The 23828-nt window shown below is 41.6% G+C and overlaps 2 protein-coding genes across 11 annotated transcripts in view; one reads left to right on the top strand and one right to left on the bottom strand.

Moving 5' to 3' along the window:
• LOC101848500 (kelch domain-containing protein 4) overlaps positions 1 to 3666 on the top strand; it is a 39217-nt gene extending 35551 nt beyond the window's left edge. For both annotated transcript variants that reach the window (XM_035968448.1, XM_005093215.3), the window contains exons 11-13: positions 235 to 571; positions 1667 to 1901; positions 3369 to 3666. In XM_035968448.1, coding sequence (XP_035824341.1) covers positions 235 to 571; positions 1667 to 1901; positions 3369 to 3571 — 775 coding nt within the window. In that variant the 3' untranslated portion in view covers positions 3572 to 3666. The remainder of the gene's footprint in view (positions 1 to 234; positions 572 to 1666; positions 1902 to 3368) is intronic.
• A 7503-nt stretch (positions 3667 to 11169) lies between these two features.
• LOC101846722 (protein C8orf37 homolog) overlaps positions 11170 to 23828 on the bottom strand; it is a 20101-nt gene continuing 7442 nt past the window's right edge. For 5 of the 9 annotated variants that reach the window (XM_005093210.3, XM_005093206.3, XM_005093208.3 and 2 more), the window contains 6 exons: positions 18670 to 18832; positions 17934 to 18024; positions 16901 to 16965; positions 15411 to 15479; positions 12423 to 12571; positions 11170 to 11465 (listed from right to left, as the gene is read on the bottom strand). In XM_005093210.3, the coding sequence (XP_005093267.1) occupies positions 11362 to 11465; positions 12423 to 12571; positions 15411 to 15479; positions 16901 to 16965; positions 17934 to 18024; positions 18670 to 18773 (582 nt within the window). In that variant the 5' untranslated portion in view covers positions 18774 to 18832 and the 3' untranslated portion in view covers positions 11170 to 11361. Of the gene's footprint in view, positions 11466 to 12422; positions 12572 to 15410; positions 15480 to 16900; positions 16966 to 17933; positions 18025 to 18669; positions 18833 to 19601; positions 19709 to 23828 lie in introns of those variants that run through there. The other 4 variants (XM_005093214.3, XM_013079690.2, XM_035968447.1 and 1 more) reach the window with 3 other exon arrangements.

Here is a 23828-nt window from a genome sequence, read left to right as displayed (position 1 = left end):
GAGAATGTTTCTTAGTTTTCCAGGGTCTGCTGGAATAATAATAGTTGTAAAGCGCATATAGCATGCTGTGAAGTGTGGATATGCACTATATAAATGCAATTATTATCATTATTATTATTGTTAAAATAACGAGGGAAAATTGTTGAAGGATGATATACTGCAGCACAATTGCTAAACGAATTGCTCTGGTTTTTATTTTTATGCTTGAACTAACTCATGACTTTAATACTTCAGAGACCTGAAGCAGAACACAGGCGACAGAAAGAAAAGGAGACGAAAAAAGAAAGAGGATAATGGAGATGAAAATGAGGACTCTGAGGATGGTGAAGAGGAGGAGGAGGAAGAGGATGATGAAGAGGATGATGAAGATGATGAAATGGAAGTGACACAGCAAGGGGTGGAGAACTTAGATATTCAAACTCCTGGAGCACAGGCGGAGGAAAGCGTCTTCAAAGTGACTATGGCTGCTCCAAGTTCTTCCAATGCCAACACTGGCAACGATGCATCCTCTGACTGTGCCATGGAGGTGGACTCCTTCTGGCCGTCACGCAGAATGAATACTGCATTAGCGGTAAGCACACTTGCGAGTTAAAAAAGCTCTTTAGGATCCTCTTGGTTGCACGAAGAAGAGTAGGAACAGAAATTGCTATGGCTTATTGAAAGTAGGCAATTGCTACATCATTTTGTTGAATATGGGCACAAGATATAAAGGGTTGTTTACCTGAACCAATGATTCATTCCACATGCTAAAATTTTCTACAATAACCATTGTTTTTCCAATGCAAACGTGTGGCAATTTGATGGAATAGTAGCGATGATAGGTGTATTGTATCTACCATTTTTTTCTATGCCTCAACCTTCTGCTCCACTTGAGTTAAGTGTCTAGCACTATAACCAAACTGCACATTTACTGATTACGGGTGTCCTATAAAGAAAGACAGAGGAAAACTGAGCGATTTTGTCTCACACTGAGGATGGAGGTCAGGGCGATCTAATAAAGTAATATCCCAAAAACCCAACAAAATTAGGGATTTTATCGAAAAAGGTCATAAGTCATTTCTGTTTCAACCAATTTTCATAATTTTAGGATATATTACGTATCAAGTACTCTGTCAAGAAATAAAACTGTAATAAACTTGTACATAATAGTTATTGGTGTATGGGGATGAGAAGGAGGAAAAAAGTTGAGACTTGTAAACAATCTTCTTTTGTGCTGCATATATGGATACTATCTTTCTCTTGAGTGACCCATTATTTTTCAAAATTTTTATCAAGTTCATGAAATTCTGAGACCAATCGAGACTCTTAAGAGTTATTATTAGCCTTAAAGGCAAAAAATATATTCCGTTTTGAGCTCAATGTTGATGTTGTTGACACCAGTGACTTTATAGTCCTACTTAATATGTCAGAATGAGAAATTCAGAGCAAACTAACTTACCAATTTTCAGCATTTTTAGAAAGCGAACAAGTTTGGCTAATAAATTTAATGGACCGGTATTAAATATTTGCAATGGTTTTGTTACTTATACAAACAATTAAATGTAGAATTGCATATTTCCAATATCTATTGGTATTCTTAGTCTCTGATTTTGTAATTTCTTTGAGTGAATTTTATAATTGCTCTTGGGTCACCTAAATGTTTTCTCATCTGTCTTTAATTTTTCAGGTAAAATCTGGCCAACTGTACATGTATGGTGGTGTGTTTGAGGAAGGTGATAGGCAGTTGACATTATCTGACATGTACTCATTGGACGTACAAAGACCAAATGCTTGGAATGTCCTGGCTGCTGAAGACCCTCGTCTTCAAGAATGGCATGATTCTGACTCTGATGACGATGATGGTAAAGATGGCGAGGGTGCGACAGCTTCAGGGGGTAAAGAAGATGAGGACAGTGATGAAGGTATAATCTTGATTTCTTTCATGTCACTGATGGAAAGATCCCTCATTATTCAAGTTTTCACCTCCCCGACATCTATATATGATCACCAAGATGGAAATAACTTGTTGTTTTTACCGTTTATTTTTACATGATAAATGTTAGTCAAAAGGGTGTTTTCTTTTCTATTTTCTACAACATTGAAGGTATTTGGAGGATACATGCATCCTGCTTGTACTTAATATGATGACCTAATGAAATGAAAAGAGCGTCTCCTTTAGACTCTCATCATTTATTAGTTTTAAGTAGCAGTTCATTAAATTTTATATATGTGTCACAGTCAGTTTGGATGGTGCACCATGTAGGCCATACTGCTTTCCTATCAGTCCATTATTTGTCAGTTCTCTTGCCTTTTTCCACAACTGTATTATCAGCCTTTTGTAAATTTTCTCATACTCAGATATTCTGTTACAGTAGTCTCCGCCTGAACGCATGCCATACAAAAGCCTGGTCCGCTCAAACGCACGTTCCCTTCCTCTAAACACACGCTTCTGTCCTCGAAAACAAGTCAAGACAACGAGATATTTAGTGTGACTGCCCCTCACGCAGAACAGAGAGGGATGGACAGCGTTTTCACACCCAATTTTTCTGACACATAGATTTAGGACTAGTTGGGTATATCTTGGGAGTGGCGGGTTGAGCGACTGAAATGTGTTTTGATTGGTTCGATCTACTCAAAATGCGTCTTTGAGAGAAAGTTTCTGACTGGTGTTTGAGTGACTGCATACGTAATGTCGAGTTAGGCCTATGATGGGCAACATGCCTGAATGCTGTAGGACACTAGATAGGCCTCTACAGGATTAAAGATTAGTCAAGTAATCCGCTGCGCTTGAAGAACTCATAACATGCTTGTTCAATGAATCAGAGAAAAGTCACTCAGAATGTCTTATTCTGATGTCAACCATGAATAATATTTACTATGTTACAATAGATGACAGGCAGTCGGGAGTGGTCGCTTCGAAACCTGAGTGGCTGAGTGCTCTCCAGGCCCTATGACTATCACTAATAGTTACTTTTTTAATGTGCCCGACATTTTATAGTGCATATCATGCTCCACCCCCTGCCAACCAGTTCTGCACCTTTGTATTCATAACTGCAGTCGGGGATTTCATCACAAAACAGTCACGTGTCGTCACATTATCGGCCAACGTGACCCTGAACCCCCAAAGGAGGTCACTAAAATGTCAAGGCAGTGAGATTGCTGCATCCCTTCCTCCCTTTGCATAGGTTCATGTAAACGCACACTGCGTATAAACACACGTTAAGGAGCCCTCCCAAGCACAGTGCATTTAGGCGGATACTACTGTGCAACTGTAGAATCCATTGGTACATTCATTGTATATGGAGATGGGTCATGCCTTGTAAGTTGTTAGTGAAAGATTCATATTATCTCAAATGATTAACATCCAATATGCCATTTCTTGCTTACAGATTCAGATGAAAGTATGGAGATAACTTTTGATGATGCACCATCTCGAAGAGAAGGAGAGGGTATCGGAGACTACTTTGAGCGGAGCAAAGAGTACTGGATGTCCAAAGCTCGGGAAATTTTTGAGGAAGATGGAGAGGTCATCAGTGATAGAAGGTTGTTACGCTTTGCTAAAGAGGTCTGTGAAGAAGCATGTGGGAAATAAACAGCAAGTGATAAATGTGTCTGTTGTCATATTCTTTGAGAATCATACAAGAAAATTAATAAATGTACATATTTTATGTGCCTGCAACATCCAAATGTGTATTTGTTTTGCTTGCCGTCTGTTGGATTCATCTGAGATGTGTGGGAGTGAATGAAAGATGAATTCTTTAAGCTGCAATAATTATTCTGAATGGAGATTACGCGTTATATAGTGATAGTTCCAATTATTCGTTATATAGTGATAGTTCCAATTATTTGTGGAGAGCATGACATTGACATGTAATGCTTCCAATCTTTATGGGTGTTCTTGCCTTAGTATATTCAAGTTACTCCAAATAAGTATGATGACATCTCCATTGACTTCAGACATATTGTCACATGTGGTACCTTGAAAGTCATAAATAGTTATAACCTTCAAGGGGAGAGGAAGTGAGTTGTCAAAAGGTACTAATTTAATACAGTAGAACTTGGCTATAGTGGGACTTTTGATTCGAAAAGAAAAATCCAGCTGTATGCAAGTTCCCGCTATAGGAATGCGATGGGGAATTACTGAAAAATGTCTTTAAATCCACATGATTACCTCCCTTCCATATCAATAGCATGTCTCTCCACACATCTCTCTCTCTGCTGCCTGCCCCACCTCACTCATCACTGGAATGGCCAATCACAACGCCGCACTGCTGGCTGCTTGTTTGGAGCCTGCCTACAGCCCCCAACCCCTTCCCCCAGCTAGAGCTCGCTCGATCTCTCCTGCTGTATCCAAGCTCGGACCTAACACTCCGCTATACCCAAGTATAAGTAATTTAGTTTTCCTAGGAAAAAAAGGGGGGATTCCGGTAAGGTGCCGCTATAGTCATGTTCTTCTACTGTAGAATGAATTAGCCAAGCCCTTGTTTTTCTAATCCATCAATCAGCCTTAGGTAGAGATGCAAATGTCAACTCCCGAGTAGAGCAAAGCAGTTTGGGGCGTGAGGTTACTTCTTAATCTTAACTTCTTATAATCATTCGAAGAGTTTGTGGTGTTCAAGATGAGAAGGCAGGCAGAGCAAATTTTGTAGCTATGCAGTCTTGCAGTGGTTATACAGTGGAACTCGGACTCAACGAGGTCACCGGGCCTGAGCTAAAATCTCATTGAATCTGAGTGTTCGTTATAGCAAGCACGAGGTATTGTGTAGATAATTACATGTATGCACTGAGCAAGTAGTGTATAAAGAGAAGTCACAAGTAGTGCCTGAAATGCCTGCATATTATGAGCTGTGTAAAAAAATAAAAACCAATTCGTTCAAATGCACAAGCCTGTGTCATCTCGATTGTTTAACAAAAAGTTGTGTTGCTGAGTAGAGCCTAGCATACAGCAACTTTTGATTCCATAGGCTAGTGCTAGTGCACAATTCATTACGTAGATCTACGTCAAGACTAGCTTATCATTGTACTAATGATCAGTTGCGGAGGAGGTAAAAAAGACTGACGCGTTTGTATCTGCGACGTTCAATGCCCGAACCGCTAGTGCCCCCGCTCCCCGACACGCACACACAGCCACATGTGTGCAGGCCGCCCATCCGACCCTGACACACATGAGTAGACACGTGCGCATGCCAACAACGCATGTGTACGCTGATTGGTCGCATGAAATCGGATAAGTGAATAATGGTTCTTGATGCAGGTGCAATGGATGGTTTCCAGGAATAGATAAAGTTCGTTCCCAGAGAAAAATGAGCGAAGCCACGTCTGCGGGGGCTGTTCACCCTGGAAGCAACCTCGTGGAATCCAAGCTCACTGATTTTAAGTGCTTGTTGAATCCGGGTTATTTTTATTGGTTAAAGAAGAAAAAAAACGGGGAATCTATCTCATCTCGTTCGAAGAGTTCTCGATGAATCCGAGCTTGTTGAATCCGAGTTCCACTGTACCTTTGGTAGCCACTAAGCCTTAAGGTTCCACCACGCAGGCAGTGTTGCATACAGACGTAAGTCATTTTTGGCAGACTTTGAGATACCTCTGTATGCAATACTGCCCGCGACCAGCTCTGCATTGTTGCTTTGGACCGAATGCTTTATCTTTGGATCTCGAGCTATGAACTATGAAGCCTATCCTCATCCTGGGTATAGTCGTGAAAGGTAGACAAAGAAAGTCATCATCATCATTATTGCCTTTCTCACCCTGGATTGGGGTATAGGCCACGAACTAACACTTTCGGCCTTTCCCTATTCTGGGCTAGCCTCTTGGATGTTATTGTCATTTCATGTTGAGCATCTACCCCTAGGACCTTCAGGGGTGGATCCTCAATCCAGCAGACTCTGATAAGCCATTTAAAATTGAGGTCTTTGCTTGACAAAGAAAGTACTCCATGGTAAAGTTTCAGCATATTATCAACTATTAGTAGTATTAGAGCTGGAGTCTGCTCGATTAAAAAATCGAATGCTTGCGAGCAGCAGACGGCTTGTGCCAGAGGCTTGCGAGCAGGCTTGTGCTTTGCTTTGTCTGCCGCTTGCTACCGGGGGGAACTTCCGGTGAGTTGTGACTTGCAGTCTTGCTGTACTGTGTCGTGACGTCGCGAACTCTTGTGGCTGTGGGCTCTGTACATAATATTATTACAGAAAAGTCTGATTATTTGCATCTGTCTCTGGTGAAAGGTTGTTGGGTTTTTTTCCGTAGTCATGTTAAAAAAAAGAAAATTGCTCTATTCTATGCACTTAAAATGAATAATGGATCAGCTATTCTTATGATACAAAGGCTTTTTTAAAACATGTGCACGGTGTCAAGCGCTTCGTCGTCGCCCGCTAAAAACCTCAGTTCGATTCCCGTATGGGGAGAATTTTTACTGACAACCTCCGTCTTTCTGCTGGGGCGTTGTTCCCTTTCAGCCCAGATTGGCCCTGACATTGGGTTGAAGTAGCTTGTCTCCTAAATGTTCTATATTATGTCATTGGGAGTGTAAAATATCTACAATACATATGATACAAAAACTAATCACAACGACCCAAGGAGTTTTCCATTCTAAGATAATCAAAGTCTACTTATCGGGAAGTTAAAAATAGCTTTGGCAATAACCCTCTACCCTATACATCTTGCACCAAAAAAAAACAAGCACAGCCTCTCCTTTCCTCCACGGTTCAGAGTTCACACTGCGAGCGGTCTTGCTGCTCGCTGCTGGGCAAGTGGCTTGCCCGTCTACGAGCAAATCATGGAACGCAAAGCAAGTCATGGGGCACAAAACAAGTCATGAGACGCAAGTGGCTTGCCCGGCTACGAGCAAGTCATGGAACGCAAAGCAAGTTATGGGGCACAAAGCAAGTTATGGGGCGCAAGGGGCTTGCTGTGCTGCGAGCGGGATTTGAGGCTTGCCTGCCACGAGGGTCTCTCTCTCTCTCTCTTTCTGGCGTAGGTGGCTTCGCGAATAGCAAGCAGGGTGTGGGGAGAATGAGGGAGTCAGACACAAGTGGCTTCGCGGATTGCTAGTAGTGTTGTGGACTTGAAGCTTAGGCTAGACTCAAGTGAAACCTGCTGTTGGTTTGATTTGATGATTAGAGTGATTTGAGGCTTGTAACTTGAACTACGTGCTTGTGAGCACGAGTGAGTTTGCTACCGGGGCACAGCTCTATCAATTACTTGAATGATGTCTTTCGTGCCAAAATCTGTGAATTTAAAAACATGAAAAGTTTCCAAACTTTCTTCTTTTTTATCGTCTGGTTGCGTCCGTCAGATTTTTTTTGTCAAATGGATATTACTGCTGTCTCTTTATGTTAAATGCACAGGCCAAATTTCGCTCCTTCGACTTTTACTTTTACTTTTGTCCACATAGTAGGCCTACATGTTGTTGTTGTTTTCAAATCCCTTTAGCTGCGAGCATTTCGCTCTTGGCAGTGCAATACGTCCCTCAAGTAACCACATGTCCTTGTCATCTGATCAATGCCAGAGTAGAGCAGGCTTTGTAAGTCTGTAGGTGTGTGTAGGAGCTTGCGTGGAAGAACTGCCAGGTTTGGGCAGTGAAGAAGATGTTCAACGGTCTCCTGTTGGTAATCATAGTGTCTGCAATGGGGTTCCCACATGGGGTTGATTCTGTTTATGTGCTTGTTGGTGTGTAAGTGTCCTGTGCGGGCTTTGAAGATCAATGTCTGATCGGCTCTACATAAAAGATTCGAAGGGTCATTGGGGTTGGGTTTGTCCATGTACCCGAAGAGAGATCTTCCTGTTTCTGCGTTGGCCCATCTGTTTAGCCACTCGTCTCTGCTTTTGGCTTGGATGATCCCTCTGCAGGTCTGTAAAGAGGCAGTTGTGTCTGTCTGGGGAAGGCTCGCTCCAGTCTTCGATAGATGGTTTGCAGTCTCATTCCCTGGTACTCCAGAATGGCCAAGCACCCACTGCAGTATGACCCGGACGCCATAGGAAGTGCCCATCTGTTTTACAAGGCTGAGGATGTTCCCGTCACCTCTGTAGTCTCCTCCTCCTTCGACGGCTTGGAGTACTGACATTGAGTCAGAGAAGACAACAACATCCCCTGGTGTTACTGCGCCTTCAAAAAAGTCTTGGGCTATCTGTTCCAAGGTCTTTACTATGGCGATTCTCTCTGCGTCATAGTTAGAGCTGTATGTTCCACATGGGCCAAATAGTCGGGTCTGCTTCTTCTCTCCAAGATTGTTTCGATATTTCATGGTAGATCCGTATCCAGCATTCCGTGTAGCCTTTGTTGCTGACCCATCTGTGTATGCATGGATTGGAGTTTCAGCATACGAGTCCACTGTCTCCAGGGCACTAGTTCTGAGGATTTCTTCTGGTGTGGTCTTGTCACAAGAAAGGTCTAGGAGTCTCGTCCTTATTGTGATTTCTGGTGTCTGCCAATATGGAGGTTCGCTGCTGATGTTGGTGATTGGTTCTCTGTTCTTGGGTGGGTCAAACTCCTCAAGTAGTTTTGTTGCTTCTCGCATAAAGGAGGTCTTCTGGATGGGTGTTCTTGGTTCCCACTCATCTGCCATTTTCCTGTTTTCGTTCGTGTCTTCTAGCTGCACAAATCTTTCATAGGTTTCGAGTGTAGCACTCTTTCTTTTGGTCTTGTTTCTTTGCACGGATGCTTTTCCCAGTCACCCATCCGTTCAGGTTCTCTGAGAAAGTTTCCCAAAGTCTACATCCGCTTTGTTTGCCTTCTTTTTGTCCTGTGAGAACAAGATGGTCAAGGCCTTTACGTCGATTCAAGTGAATTGGAAACTGCATTTGTCTTGTCTATTTATATTTTAGTGAGCAGCCCGTACAAACTTCTTACAGTACAGCACTTCCTCACTTGACTCCTTTTCCCTCTGTGAAGTTCTCAACGTTTTAAAAGTTGTTTTTTTCTTTTCTGTATCAGTTGGATGCTCTGGAATTCCTGTCTCCTATGAAAAGCTACAGTGAAACCTTGTTTGCTAGGTTTTGCCAATGTACGAAAAAGAACACCTGTATAGTATTATTAGCGTCTTTACACCACCATCCGCCAACTGGCTGAGTTTTATGGTCCTCATTAAACTAATTTAAATTTGCCCCTCCATACTGTCCGAGGTACTACACACAGCGCACTACACCCACTCGTCGGCTGCTTGATAGTCCCTCTCCCACACTATCTCAGCACGCAGGCAAAATATCTTAGTATCGCCAAATATCAGCCTGGTGACTTTTATGCTGGCGGGCGCCCATGAGGCTTTAATTTTGTGAGGACTCATGCTCAGGTCTATGTGACAGGTCTGATGCAGCCCAAGGACTGATGGGCAGCAGTTTAAAAAAAAACTCCAGTCAAACCTTGTTGTACTGACCCCTGTTGTACCGGCAGCCCCGCTTACTGGCCAGGTTTTGCCAGTGTACGAAAAACATCCCTTATTTAATAAGCATAGTAATTTGCACCTTTACACTGCCATCTGCCAATGGTCTCAGTTGTATGGTCCTAATTAAACTACTGTAAATTTACCTTGTACCGCTAGCAAACTGGCCGCCAGAAGTACACAGTACACACTAGGCCACACACTTTAAAAGAACCTCTCAATCTCGCCCCCCCCCCCCCCCCCCCCCCCAGCATCGCCAGATATCAGCCAAATAACATACAGGTTGGCGAATGCCCATCAGGCTTTTATTTCGTTAGGCCTTGTCGAAGGGAGAAAACACATTACTTCATAGTGAGTAGTAAACAAGTTCCCTTGACGTTGGGCAGTCAGTGCTACATGTAATTTTACAGAGGACATGAAAACCTCGTTGTACCGCCAGGCCCGCTGTGCCGCCTATTCATGCTCGTCCCAATGTGGGCAGTGTACCGACGTTTGACTGTACATCTGCAGGGACCTTAACAAGTATAGCCTTGCTTCTGATCCAGCAGAAATTTAAATTTATGCCAAGTTCAGCTGGGTTTGAATTTGTACGCATGCACGCGCACACACACACACACACACACAGAGTGAGAGATATAACATGTATCAGAGGAACACCAAGTGTTAAACCGCCAGCCCTGCTATTCTGCCAACTTCATACTCATCCAAGGAAGGTGGTATAACAAGGTTGGATTATAGATTAAACTTTAAAATAGAGGCATGATCTCGTAAAGCAATCCGTGACAGTCACCCTGCAAGGTCAATGATTTCTTTTTTAAATTACAGAAAGCCTGAGTCAGAAGTAGCTACCCCTTTTAATTTTAAGCCATCCAAGTCCAAGCCTGACTGTACAATACCTTTCATTACCTGTTTTCAAACCCCAGCTCATCTGCTACACTTGTACTCGGTACAGTAGTCTCCACCTAATTGCACACCATATATAGGCATGCTCCGCTCAAATCAACGCTTTTGTCATTTGAGGATTTTTTTACAATATAATTTAGATGTACAAAAGCAAGATAACTTCCTCTAAATACATGTTTCAATCTACAAAACACACCAACTGGTAAAGCTAGGGACATTTTTGCGACGACCTAAGCATCTTGCATGAGAAGACAAGTCTAAACAACTGGATATTTGGCGAGACTGCCCCTCATGCAGCACAAAGTCTAAGAGAGTGATATAATGCAGCGTTTTCAACCCCAACTGCCCATGGAAACTTATGTTTCGGACAGGGCAAGCGATACGTTTGGGGGATGACTGAAATGTCTTTTGATGGGTCCCTCAAAATGCATCTTTGAGAGAAAGTTTCTCAATGGTGATTGGGGGTACTGTGATATTTAGACTCTACATACTACAGTCCCCCCCAATCACAATAGACAAGCCTACAAATATGATGTGCCACGTGTGTGAATGCTGTAGACCACTAGATAGGCCATTGGGATTAAAAATTAGTCAAGTGAAGAGCTGCACTCGAAGAACTTATTATACTTGTTCAATGCATCAAAAAAGAATAGTCTCTCAGAAAGTTTGATGTCATCCAAGCATTTACTGAGTTGCAAAAGCTGACAGGCAGATGGGAGTGGTCGCTTGGTAAGTCGCGTAGGTTCTCGTAAACGCATGTTCCATGTAAATGCATGCTTTGGAGCCCCCCAGAGCACTGTGTGTTTAGGCAGAGACTACTGTATCTTCACTAGTCTCAAATTCTCTGGCAAAGATGATGGCATAGCATGAAGACTGTTTAGTCATTATAAAGTAGACAGATTTCACACAATAGTTGTCAACATCAAATCTATTATAAATCAGTATTGCAGATCACACATAAAATGAAATGAGCTTCGAAATCCTTCGATGTGAAAATAAAAAGTTCCAGTCCATAAACAGAGCTGCAGTTGCCCAGTATCTGGCTTGCACAGTCCCTCAGTTCTCAAATCCTGTCACTGCCACAGGCAGGAAAGTTGCATCGACGTCACGATGGGTGCTTCCCACACACCCACTTGAGTTGGGGATCCCGAAGTTCACAGATTTCTAAAACATTCCTCCACTGACACTGGCAACAGTAGGCACGACAACCTTATCAGGATAAAGAGAAAAAATTATTGATTAATGGCTTCTGAAAGATCATTTTCATTAGGAAACAATGCCAAAATGAGAATATTGACAACATAATGATATAGCACATTAATTGCTACCTGGTAGACACTGTAAAGCTATGTCAAGAGCCAGAACCTCTAAATGTAATATCCATTTCTAATAGCACTGAAGTAAGTGAGCAAATTTGAACCAGGATAATCAGTAATGGAATTCTGGCACTGAACTATCAGTATGAAATTGATCCAGGGACTAGATGGAGGGTACAGCAAAGCATGCTGAACTAGACTGCACATGACTTGAAAACACGGATTCCATTCCTTGAATTGTGGCCTCAATTCCCAATAGCAGCGTCAGTGGTACAGCATTTAGGCGCTCTGCTGTCACACACAGGAGACCACAGTTTGATTCCCAAGTGGATAGAAAATTTATATCAAGTATTTTGGTCTGCTAGGATTTTGGGATGTTATATCCCTCTCAGCCATGGTTTGCCCAGACAGGCAGGTTCGGAAGCCCACCTCCTAGATGATCTAAATTGTGTCGATGTGGGCATAAAAAACACCTGCATTCAAAAAATAATTTTTTTCAGTTCCCCTTAGTTAAGTTATTTCCAACAGCTTTTTTTTTGTGGAAAAGAGGACCATACACACAGAGAGCACAATTTAAAAAGTCTGACTGCTTTTTTCACCTGACCCTATGGACAGACAGGCAGAAAAATAAACTCAATTTTTGAACCTAAGTGAAGGAACAAAGGGTCCACTTACGGGAAAATGCAACACTACCGTCGCAATAAAAAAGAAAAAGAGACTGCAGTTATACTGTATTAACATGTGGACAATTATAATATAATGAAGGCTGCAAAAAAACAAAAAAGAAAATTCTATCATATCTTTTGCCTCCAGTAAAAGTTAAAGCAAGATGGGATCTAGATCTAGTTACCTTTCTTGCGAGAAAGTTTCCCTTTGAGTTTTTGAAAGTCTGGGGCATTGTTTCTGAGAAAGAGGTAGTCTGTGTCACGGCTCCATGCCATGTTCTCAAAGTGGCAGATGCGGAAGTCACAGGACGTACATCTCAGTTGGTCACATGCACTGCAAATTACAAGAGAGGAAAGTCAATTGAATATAGTACAAGCAAAAGTTAAAAAAAAGAAACACCCCCTCTTTATTCAGCCCTATTCTAAACCAGTCTTAATGAATACACAAAACATACAAAGCATGTCCCTGTCTGAGTATAGTCTTCTTAACAGCTCTTCTGAAACTGAAAGCAGTACTTTCCTATACTAACCACATCTCTGGGCCTGATCTTAAAATTTGTTATATATATCTGAGGGTACATTATGAGAAAGGTTCGACGAGTGAGTAAAATGAGTATATTATAATCAGTAACAATAGGGATCTGTTCCAAACATGTCACAGTATAAAGAGAAGAACCAAATGTGCCCCAAAGTGTTTGCTTAACAGAGGTTGTATTCCTCAATACAACCTTTACGGACCGGACCGTTCACAAATGATGTCTGCTCAGAGGGGAGGGGTGTCAGAGAAAAGTAGACAAAAGTTGACATTAACCATGATACTCTAAATGGTTGGGGGGAAAAAGAGAAGAAAACGTTGAAGACCACATTGTTTTGGCCTAAAATTAACACAGTTAAATTGGACCATAAAGATCAAATGAAGATCAAAGGTGCGAAAATAAAATGCATCTTGTACAGGTTCTATTATAAATGTATATGTACATCATGTCCTGGAAAAGATGACAGAAGATGACGGGGGGGGGGGGGTCATTTTTGGCAAAATTTTAGCTGACGTCATTTGTGAACGGTCCCTAACAATTCGGACAGGCTTAGTTCCAACATATATAAACACTCTCACACAGTCTGGCAATCACATAGCAAAATAATGGGCATGACACAGAATTCTTTTCATTGTGTACAAATTTCTCTGGGTACAAATTATGGATAACTGGGTCAAAATTGTACCTGAAATATGGCCCCAATGCCATGCCATCATGTGCGTTGGAATCATAGTCCCACAAAATTTGGTTTTTGGAATTATTTTTTTTACCCCACATGTGCAAGGATCAGCCATTTTTTCCTTGACCGAGAAGCCTTTCCACTTCTTTTGTTTGCTCCACCGTCGTCCACTCCCTACAATGTCACCTGGATCTAACTTTACAGAGCGCCTGCAAGCTGTTTATAGTGTTTAATTTCTGTCAAAGAGGAAGCGCATTTATACGCGAGGCACTTCATGCAACCATGGACTCTCAACATGCAACTCAAGAGAGTAGTGTTTAGGTAAAATCTACCGCGGAACACTTTTTGTGACGAATGCAATAAACATATCTTTAGCTCCACTATTGGCCCTTGCTTCCTGAGAGGTTGTTGGCCTACATTCATACTGTGCCCATTCTCTCTCTTGTCCTTGCTACTTTGATAACTAAAATTTGCCATTGAGTTTAAATAAATCTACCTTCTCTGAAGCCAATTCTTTTCACTGTGTTCGAATTGTTTTCGCTATGAGCGTGTTTTGAATAAAAAGAAAAAATTCGGAACCTAAAAATCTGTTTGCTATGGGAAATTTTTGTTATGTACTTGCTAGACCATGAATATAGTAAGTAGTCTCTGCCTCAATGCTTGTGCTCCGGATGGCTCCTATGTGTGTGTTTACATGGACTGTGCATTTGCACACGAACCTCTACAAAGCAGTGTCGCAGGGAGGAGGGATCTCATTTTTAAAATATTTGAGCAAATACTGTTACTTCCCTTGTCTTGAGGGCGCTTTCACCGACTATGTGACAAAAAGTGACTGTTTTATAATGGATTCCCCAATTGCAGTTACGTCTACCAAGGCTTGAATAAGTGGTGGAAAAAAGAAGAAAGACCAAATCAGTGTACGGTACTAATATTTTAATGTGTAGAGAACAGACATGAAGAAACTATTGGTGATAATCATGGGGAAATGTCCACTAGATTGTGACTCATTAAATGCATGGATGACATCAGACATTCAGAGAGACTTTTCATTCGTTGAAAAAGCATGTTATATGTATAAAATCTTAAAGGGAAGCTGATCACTTGACTAAATCATAAATCCTATAGAGGCTAATCTAGTGTTCTTCAGCATTCACATGTGTTTCCCATCAGAGGCCTGACTAACCATTACAGTCACCAAGTATCGGTGAGAAATCTTTTATTGAAGTTTCATTTCAAGTGAACAATCAAAAGACATTTCTTCAGTCCCCTCCCAAACATATCGCCCCCTGCCTCCCTCAGGGCAATGCAACTGACTGAAGTTGTCTTTAGGCCATTCCCAAAGGGGAGATATTAACCAGTTCTTATGCACAGTAGAATTGTAAATGGGCTGATTTATCAATGTCATGCTGATACTCTTTTGTAAGTTTGTCACTCTCTTGTGAACTGCTATTTCCAGGGTGCCTGGTGCTGTTGAGGCTAGAAAGGTGAGCAGAGTAAGCTTGATTTCCCCTTTGGACTTCTCTGTTGGCATCCACCCCTTGGTGCTCATTTGACCTAATGCAGTTGCGAGCACTGTAAAACCTTACTAAAAAAACCCACAAAAAAACAACAACATGTCCCTTGCCCATTCCTATGCTATTTGTCCGTACAGTGCGAACACACTGTTCATTACTTTCATTGTGCTCTGCTAGGAGCAGCCTTGCCAAATATTCAGTAGTGTAGACTTTGTTATCAGATGCCCACAGTCTAGGTTGTTGCAAAGATTTCCCTTTGTCAAACTTTTCTTGTCAGCGTGTTTTGCAGATTATGCGTTCAGAGGAAGTGACTGTGTGTTTGTATCTGTAAGTTATGTAGTAAAAATAAAACAACCATCAAATGATAAAAACGTGTGTTGGAGTGAAGTGCGCCTTGATGTGTGATGCATTTGGGAGGAGAAAACTGAATAGAATTACTCTTACTGTTTATTCATGCTTGCTCCTCGGCCCATGGTCTCACCACTTCCACCAAGGTAGACTGGAAAACATCTGCTACAAAAAGGAAAATATATCAATGGAAGGATTAGAACTAAGGCAGGTCTGTTACTTTCTGCCAGCCATAATTATTCAGGTTTAAAACAAGCTTTGCCAAATCTCAGCAATACTGAGAATGAACATGGAATCAAGCTTTTTGATTTGTATACCTTATCAATTAGAATAAACACAAACCTAAACGTCCATCCTTCAATGTCATGGACCATCTTCCTGTTAGGAAATGGAACTGGAAGTATTTTTTTAAATTATAAATTTTGCCCTACTAGAATACAAGAGCTACTAAATTACTTCTAATAATACATAAACTTTAAACAAAGAAATAGAAGATATTGTTTATTTCAACTTGAGTATGGTCCAGTATAGGTGATCAATAGTTCAATGGTGATGTCTGTCCTATATGCACCAGCAGGCAATGCTGCATTCTTGATAAATATCAGTTAAACCTTTGAGCCCCTTATAAACTTCCCTTGTCATAACCAGTTCTTTAAGTTCAAAAGAGATAAGTTTTCTTTTCTTCAATGTCATTGTGAAAGTTTAGGACTAATCTGGTCTACGAATAACGCTGAGCACTGAACTACTTATGCAAGGCAAGCATTCACCAATGGGCACATGAATCCATCTGGGTTTCTTCTTGTGTCATCGTTAATTCCCAACCCTGACCAGCCAATGATAAAACACTGAACCCCGAAGGATGGTTCAGCAGGGGGGGGGGGGAGAGAGAGAGAGAGAGAGAGAGAGAGAGAGAGAGAGAGAGAGAGAGAGAGAGAGAGAGAGAGAGAGAGAGAGAGAGAGAGAGAGAGGGAGAGAGGGAGGGAGGGAGGGAGGGAGAGAGAGGGAGGGCGAGAGGGGAACAGAGGGAGAGAGAAAGAGAGGGGGAGAGAGAGAGAGGGGGGGCGAGAGAGAGAGAGAGGGGGGAAAGAGAGAGAAGGGAGGAGAGAGAGAGAGGGGGGAAAGAGAGAGAGAGGGGAACAGAGAGAGAGAGAGAGATCAGTTGCCTCTGACAGATACTGATAGGTCATCAAAAAGCACTATACACAGTATGAATCTAACAATCCTTTGATCCTTTCGCAGGCTTATTATTAATTGCTTAGGCTTCAGCAGTAAAGTTTTGCTTCAAAAGAAAAAAACCACAAGAATGCCAGAAGACCAAGCCATTTTTGTGAGATCCGAAGGTGCTTGAAAAAAATTTGTTAACCATGAGATATTTAAATTCTGTCTCCTTTCATTCAACGAGTCTGATATTTCAATGAGTCTGATGCCAGAAGGCCATTGTTATTTGCCACAGGGTTCACTGAATTAACACTGATTAAAAGTACTGCTTTTCTGAAATATAATTATTATTATCATAATATGATAAGCAATTATTTTAATCAATGCAACAACAAACTAGTTACAAATTTACTTGCAGAATACCTTACCTCTTTTGTTCTGATTTGCTTTGGCTGTTACCAGATGTTGACAGGGTTGAGTTCTTACTGGTGCTCTGAAATGTATTTTAATACAGTCAAACCTGTGTAAAACGGCTACCCATTGTCAAGAAGAAAAGTGGCCGTATAACACAGGTAGTCGTCTTAGGCAGGACTGATCAAAATGAAGAAAGTTAATGTTTCTCTTCTGAGGTCCAAACTGGGGCTGATCTTAGGCTTTAGACTGCCGAAAGGCTGATTCAAAAGGCTTTTTGTTTCCTTTTGAAAAAAGGGGGTGGGTAATGTAAGAAGGTTTTTTTTTGTGTTGTTGGTTTGTTTTTTGGTTAGCTTTCTTTTTGTTGCTGATTTTGTGCAAGGGTAAAATAAACAAATCATTATGTTAGTAAGACAATGAAGGCCGAGTGCATGGTAAAACAGACACACGGGTCGCCACCACTAGGAGAACGAGCAACACTTCTGTTGCAAGTTCACGCCAGCTTCCATTGTTACTTAGTCACAGATTAGGTAAACAAAATAATGACCCGTCACCTCACATATGATTTGTTCATGAGTTGTGGGTGGGGCTTACAGGCTACGACAGATCACATGCTTCCCTCTACCAGTAGTTGAAAATTTATTGTTAGGCCTACCCATTGGTCAACTTGGGTAAACATTCAGTTCACTGAAGGGACTAACAATAATGATAGGTGAATGAATTATGATGGCCTGTCCACAGCATGAGGGGCTGATTCAAAATTTATGACAAAGCGTCGGGCAATGAATGACCACGCCTGGCCGCCTGAGGCAGGTAAATTTTACCGTGGGTTGATAAAATAAGGTGGCTGCAGCCGCGTTGGACAGGTGACCGTTTTACACAGTTAAATTATATTTTTAAAATGCAAGGGGGGAAATGGAAAGTGGCCGTTGGTACAAGTGGCCGTCATGGCAGGTTCGACTGTACTTGTTAAAACTTTACATTCTATCACAGTTCCTCAACCTTTACTATCACTGACACATTCTAACGTCATAGACATAAGAAACCTACCTGAAAGGCATTAGCTGTATGGCTGGCAGGTAGATCAATGTCAAGGATATCATCTATAGCAGCATCAAGTCCAGATCCAGCTGGCTTTACCCTGATATGATTGGAAAGCACACAGAAGGTCATGGTCATGATTTCCAAAGATTATAAAACTTGAGTAAGTCTCAAACAATACTATTGCAAATGTTCAAAATTATGTAGGCCTCAGAACCATGATTTTGACTAAAATATATGGGTTCCTAAAACATCTGCGATGGTGAAGCATCATGGTGAAATCAGGCCCTTGTCAAAAAAATGAAATCAAAGAAAACAGCACTTTTCTGCATGCTCGTTAATTTTTTTTCTTCGAATTTTCTTTTGGGGGGGGGGCTAAACGCTTTTTATAGTTTGGGCAATTGATATCCTCTTCAGAATGACTTAAAATTATAGTAAGAAAATAGAATTTTGTGATAAAACATGCATAAGCCCGCTTTTTGCAATCAAAGTACAAGATTACCTGATTTTAATACAATATATTGTGGCCAAAGTTTAGTACCATTGTATTGGTTGAGGTCTCACTGCAGTCTATGGGGCCAAACTATATCATCGCCAAGCTGTTGAAATGTACCAAGCCCAGAAAGTAAAATTTATAAGAAACTGCGATATCTTTTTATTAAAAATTTTGGGCTCTCCTCATCTCAACAGCTGGTCCACAACTATTATCATCTCTGTAAGGTGGTTATCACAATCATCAGAGTACCTGGATTTTGCGGTTGGTGATGCCTTGACGTTTCTAGATGGAGTTGTTTTCTTAACATATTTCTGTTCAACCTCATCAAGAAGATCATCAATATCATTCTCCATTCTACTTCCCTCTACACAAAAGCAATCTGAGACAGTCTTTCAGAAACAGACATAAAAATCTGAAACAAAGAAAAAGACTTGCATAATCACCAAAAGAAGCTAAGACTTGACAGATGCGGAAAGTTACAGTATTATACTGACTCAATTCATCTTGACAACTGTAGTGATTCAATAAATTAGAAAAACATTTTTGTCACGATGGTACACAATTTCATTGGCGTAAAAGCTTTATACACTTGCAAAAACAAAGAAGATTTCAAACAAGTTCATGCATATCCATTTATATGGTCAGCTCATATTGTAATTGTGCATGAAAAGAACACATTTCTTTGTCTCGTTTTTTTCTCTCTTCGTGTCATTTATATTTTGATGCATTTAGTGAATATATGATAACGAACTGACTGCTGTAGCCAACCAATTTTCTTGCCTAACAAGTCTTTTCCTTCTTATTTACGACTGAAGTAACGAACCAGCCCATCATAGTTTTCTAAGAGTCCGAATAACCGAATAAATGAATCGCTTTTTTGGGGGGGGTTAAAAATGGGAGTAAAGAAACTGTCGATAGATGTGAGAAATTCGAGTTACTGAAAGAGTTCTGAAACTTACTGAAAAAGTAGGGAAAAATAAGAGAGAAATATGAGAAAAAGCATGTTTGTGTATGTTGACAGAAATAAAGAACTACCATATAAATATAAAGAACTATTTTTACTGCCCAGGCTTGTTCTTTGTATCAGTGTTTCGCTGTTAATACATACTCAACCTTAGTGGAACCTGTGAATAGTTATCCTAAGTGAATATATGCAGACATTTTAACGTAAGTGAACTCACTCAATTTGAACTTGAATAAAAACGGAACCCCAACAGAAGGTGTCAGGTTAGTAGTTTTTCAGTCCCTAATGCCGATCCTGGGCAAAAGGCGAAAGAAGGCGGTCGCCTATCCCTGAGGGATCTGCATTGTGGAAACGGAGGACATTTGTTGTATCCAATGTGAGGTTTGTATCGAGTTTATGCTCTCAAAAAAAAAACTATTCTCTCGTCCCTATCTCCTACCGAGGTAAAGAAAAAGTCTTTAAACAATAACACCCCCCCCCCCGCCACACACACACACACTTCTGTATATATTTTTTTGTTGCTGTGTTATCCTTGCCAAGATTGACTGACTGTGTGCCTTTGTAAAATTACCACGTAGCTTTTCGGCTTTCAGGTGGCGCACATTGGCTACATCAAGTTGCGTCAAGTTGCAGTTCGAGAAGAGAAGCTTTCACATAACAATATCAAAGATGACATTCAAGAGAAATCATCTTCTTAGATAACTGCACCCGTTGACAAAACCGCAAAATCGTTATAGCAGAAACATGGGCTGGCCAGAGTACCACTGACTACACCAGACGATGGTAGTATTGGTAGCTGCCTTTTCCATGCCGCAAGCATTGCTCTTGTAGGAAACTGTTAATTGAGCACTGAGCTAAGGTACAAGACGGCTTTGGCAATGGTGCTTCATCCGGAAGATGTTTCTGAACACCACACCTGCCCAGATTCAATGGACATTGTGTTGCCCTCTTATAAATTTGCAGCGGAAAGTTGCTCAAAAACCTTACAAGTTCTCAAGTGCATGGACCACAATGGCATTGTCATCAGTTATCAACCGTCCAATCAAAAGTGTTTTTCCCCCAGAAAAGGGACCCACTGACAAAGTAGCCTATGTGGAATATTGAATGCAACATTTGCACACAGGGACCATAAAGACAATGACTCAACACAGCAAATACAGTCAAACCTGTGTAAGACGGAATTGCCAGGGAGCCAGAAAAAAATTCCGTCTTAGACAGGGGAATTTAGGGCGGGGGTCAAAGGTCCAGCCGGTGGGATCAAGGATCGCTTGTCCGATTGGCAAGCAGAGGTCAAAACTTCACACCTCTCTGGCTATCCTGTCTGATATTGACATGCGTCAGTCTTACTTAACCAATTACCACCAGTGCTTGTCTTTCATAGGACCACTGTTTGACCTATTAAAAACAGAAACGTTTGAACATCTATTTTGCTTCCACCCTTAACCCCATCCACAGGTGTAGCAAGCACAGTCAACCAATGCCACCCCTCACTGCCATCATGTAACAACGATTCGAGGATCTCTATTCTCGGCTGGCCGTACGATCGGGGCGGCAGGCATTGGTCTAATTTCACACCTCTGGCTTCTAGCTACCCACGAAAGTTTCTGCAGTGGCTCGCTACTCGAGCACTCTAACGGCCAGTTGTGACATTTCACACCCACACTACCCTGACCATCTGCATCGCTCAGGGCTCACATGGGGTAACATCTACTCCCAAATTGCACCCCTACTCCCCTTCCTCGCAAAGTGGCATGGCCATGGCGTTAGGTTGAGAGAGCCGGTGGAACCAAATTTGCGAGTTTCGTTTCAAATCAGGGCTGAGCGAGCACAGCATTTTCCGTCTTAGACAGGTGAAACCCTCGGCTGCGTTGGACAGGTTTTAGTTCTATACAGGAAATTAAAGAGAAATATATCAAGGGGGGAGCGGGGAGATTACGTTAAGACAGGTTTCCGTTCTACACAGGTTTCCGTTAAGGCAGGTTCGACTGTATGTATCATGTGGACAAATATGTCACAAAGGGAACGCGGGGCCAGGGCATGGACCCCCAATCATTTTGTACCTATAGTTCCCGCAAACTTGAAGAAGATGATGCTGATAATGCTGACGATGATGAATGTGATGATGATGATCATGGTGTTGATGATTGTGATGATGTTGACAGTGCTGACGATGATGATGGCCGTCAAGCAACAGTACTTCAAAACCCAAGTCCAAACAACACTGATGATGTGACTGACAATTACAACACGACGAACAATTACAAGAGGAGCATGATGAACATGTACCAAGCCAAGCCAAAGACCTCCCTCAAGGCCAGTTTCTTGATATAAAAAGCCTTTTCAAAATACTCCAAGACACCCACATAGCTGACATCAACCTTGTGCCTGACGGCAGGAAAAACAACGAATATATCGTGGCCAACAATGCTAAAAATTTGGATAAGCGAAAGCACGGAAAATCTCCAAATTTTTACAATGGTCGAGGAGCTTGGCAAACAGATCCCAGCAGCAAATCGATCTTTGTTTAAGAAAATGTGGTTTAAAAAAAAGAAAAATTTTGCTTCGAACAAACGAAAAATAAAAAAGAGAATTTAGATTTCTTTGAAACCACAACCAGCTCCTCAAGACGTTTTTGTTCTGCAGTGATATTATGTAAAGCATACCCTTGACTGCCAGTATAAAAAAAGAGTTCCGTGGCTTATTAATGAAACCATGCAATTGCCAGCTATTGCGATCCAAGAGTTCATCAAGGGAGTGGGTCCGCTAGCCGCAGTTCATGGGCGAACAACAACTGGTAATCCTGGACCATATTATGTCAGGATTAAACCAAAAGTAATGCAGAAACTAAAAGAATACCTCAAAAATAGAAGCAGCCAGCACACGTGTATGCAACTGGAGATGGAGAAACAAGAAACAGGTCTACAATGTGAAGGCGAGGTCGAGTAAAGGGGCTGATGACCCGAAGGCAAATTTTGCAGACCAAGTTTCAGAAGTGGAAGAACTTCAGCATTCCCTACCTTTCATAAGACAGATTATCAGGCAGCATGGGAAGGTCCTCTGCATTATACCGTTCACTTGTGAACAAATAGAGGACCTGAAGAGGTTTTTCTGCCCACCAACAACCTGCGCTTCAACAATCCTGTGTGTTGACAAGACCTATAATCTGGGTGAGGAAAAGTACCAACAACAGTCTACAAAAATCTTTCACTACTCAGCCGAAGATCAAACGAATACCCAATTTTTTTTGGCCCTATGTTTTTGTACAGTGACTCTGATACAGACTCTTTTTTCATTTTTTTTCATCACCTTGCTGGTTGCTTAGTATCCTCTACTCAACCCACATTCCAAAGCGACGAGAAAGCTACTTTAAGGCGAGCAATTGCACGTGCCTTCCCAGAAACAAACCTTGTTTCTTGCACGAGGCATCTCAGGAACAATTTATTAGCCACGTTAGCCGACAAGGTTGGACTACCTTCCAAGCAGCGCCAACACATTATAAACGATCTTTTTGGACCAAATGGGATGATGGTCAATGCAAAAGACCCTGTTCAATTTCAAGACCATCTCCAATTTTGGTGTGAGAATGTACTGAATGTCCAGGTGGCAAAGCTTGTTGAATGCATCACATCATTGATGGTGGCAAATGTCTGTGCTCTTGGGCGACCAGGACTTTGTCTTCAAGACTCGTTATGGACAAATAACGATGCTGAGTCTCTCAACCGTGTTCTGAAAGACCCTGTTTCATGGAAATCCCAAAAGTTGGTACAGCTTGCCAACACACTTAAAGGCGTGATTCAGGCACAGCTCCAGGAAGCGAACTGAGCCCTTTGCAGTTTGGGAGAGTATGCCTTGGACACTCACTACCAGTCATTTGCTATTTCACGAGACGTCTGGTTTGCATATTCACATCACAAACAGAACAGGATCTTCAACAAGTTCCTACAAACCAGAAAAGAAAGGGGCATCCAAAGATCAACCAACCAAATAAAAACAGCATACCCACCAAAGCACAAAGGACAAAAGCCCAGCCAAAGGAAACGCGAAATCGCGACAAAAACAACAATCGCACCCAAGACACCTAGACATTAAGCAAACGATTAGGGACGATGTGGCCATGTTTGAATTCATTATCTCTTTTTTTTATCATTTATTTTTGTACGGTAGCAAGTTTGATTTGCATTCTGCTGTATGTTCCAGTTCGTACAAATACTTGATTCAGAAATAAGACATGAGGATTTCTCACAATGTCCACATTTTGTCGCTTAACAAATGAATTTGCTCACTGGTATTAATGAAAATACTACATACAATGTATATATATATATAAAGAGATAGAGAGAGGGAGAAGGCGCACCAGTGGGAGGGGCACCGAGAGAGAGAGAGGGAGGGGCACAGAGAGAGAGAGAGAGAGAGAGAGAGAGAGAGAGAGAGAGAGAGAGAGAGA

Source organism: Aplysia californica, unplaced genomic scaffold (genome assembly GCF_000002075.1).
Source record: "Aplysia californica isolate F4 #8 unplaced genomic scaffold, AplCal3.0 scaffold00060, whole genome shotgun sequence".
Classification (NCBI taxonomy): domain Eukaryota; kingdom Metazoa; phylum Mollusca; class Gastropoda; order Aplysiida; family Aplysiidae; genus Aplysia; species Aplysia californica.
Note: the sequence above shows the minus strand (reverse complement) of the source record. Positions and strands in the feature narration are given on the sequence as shown.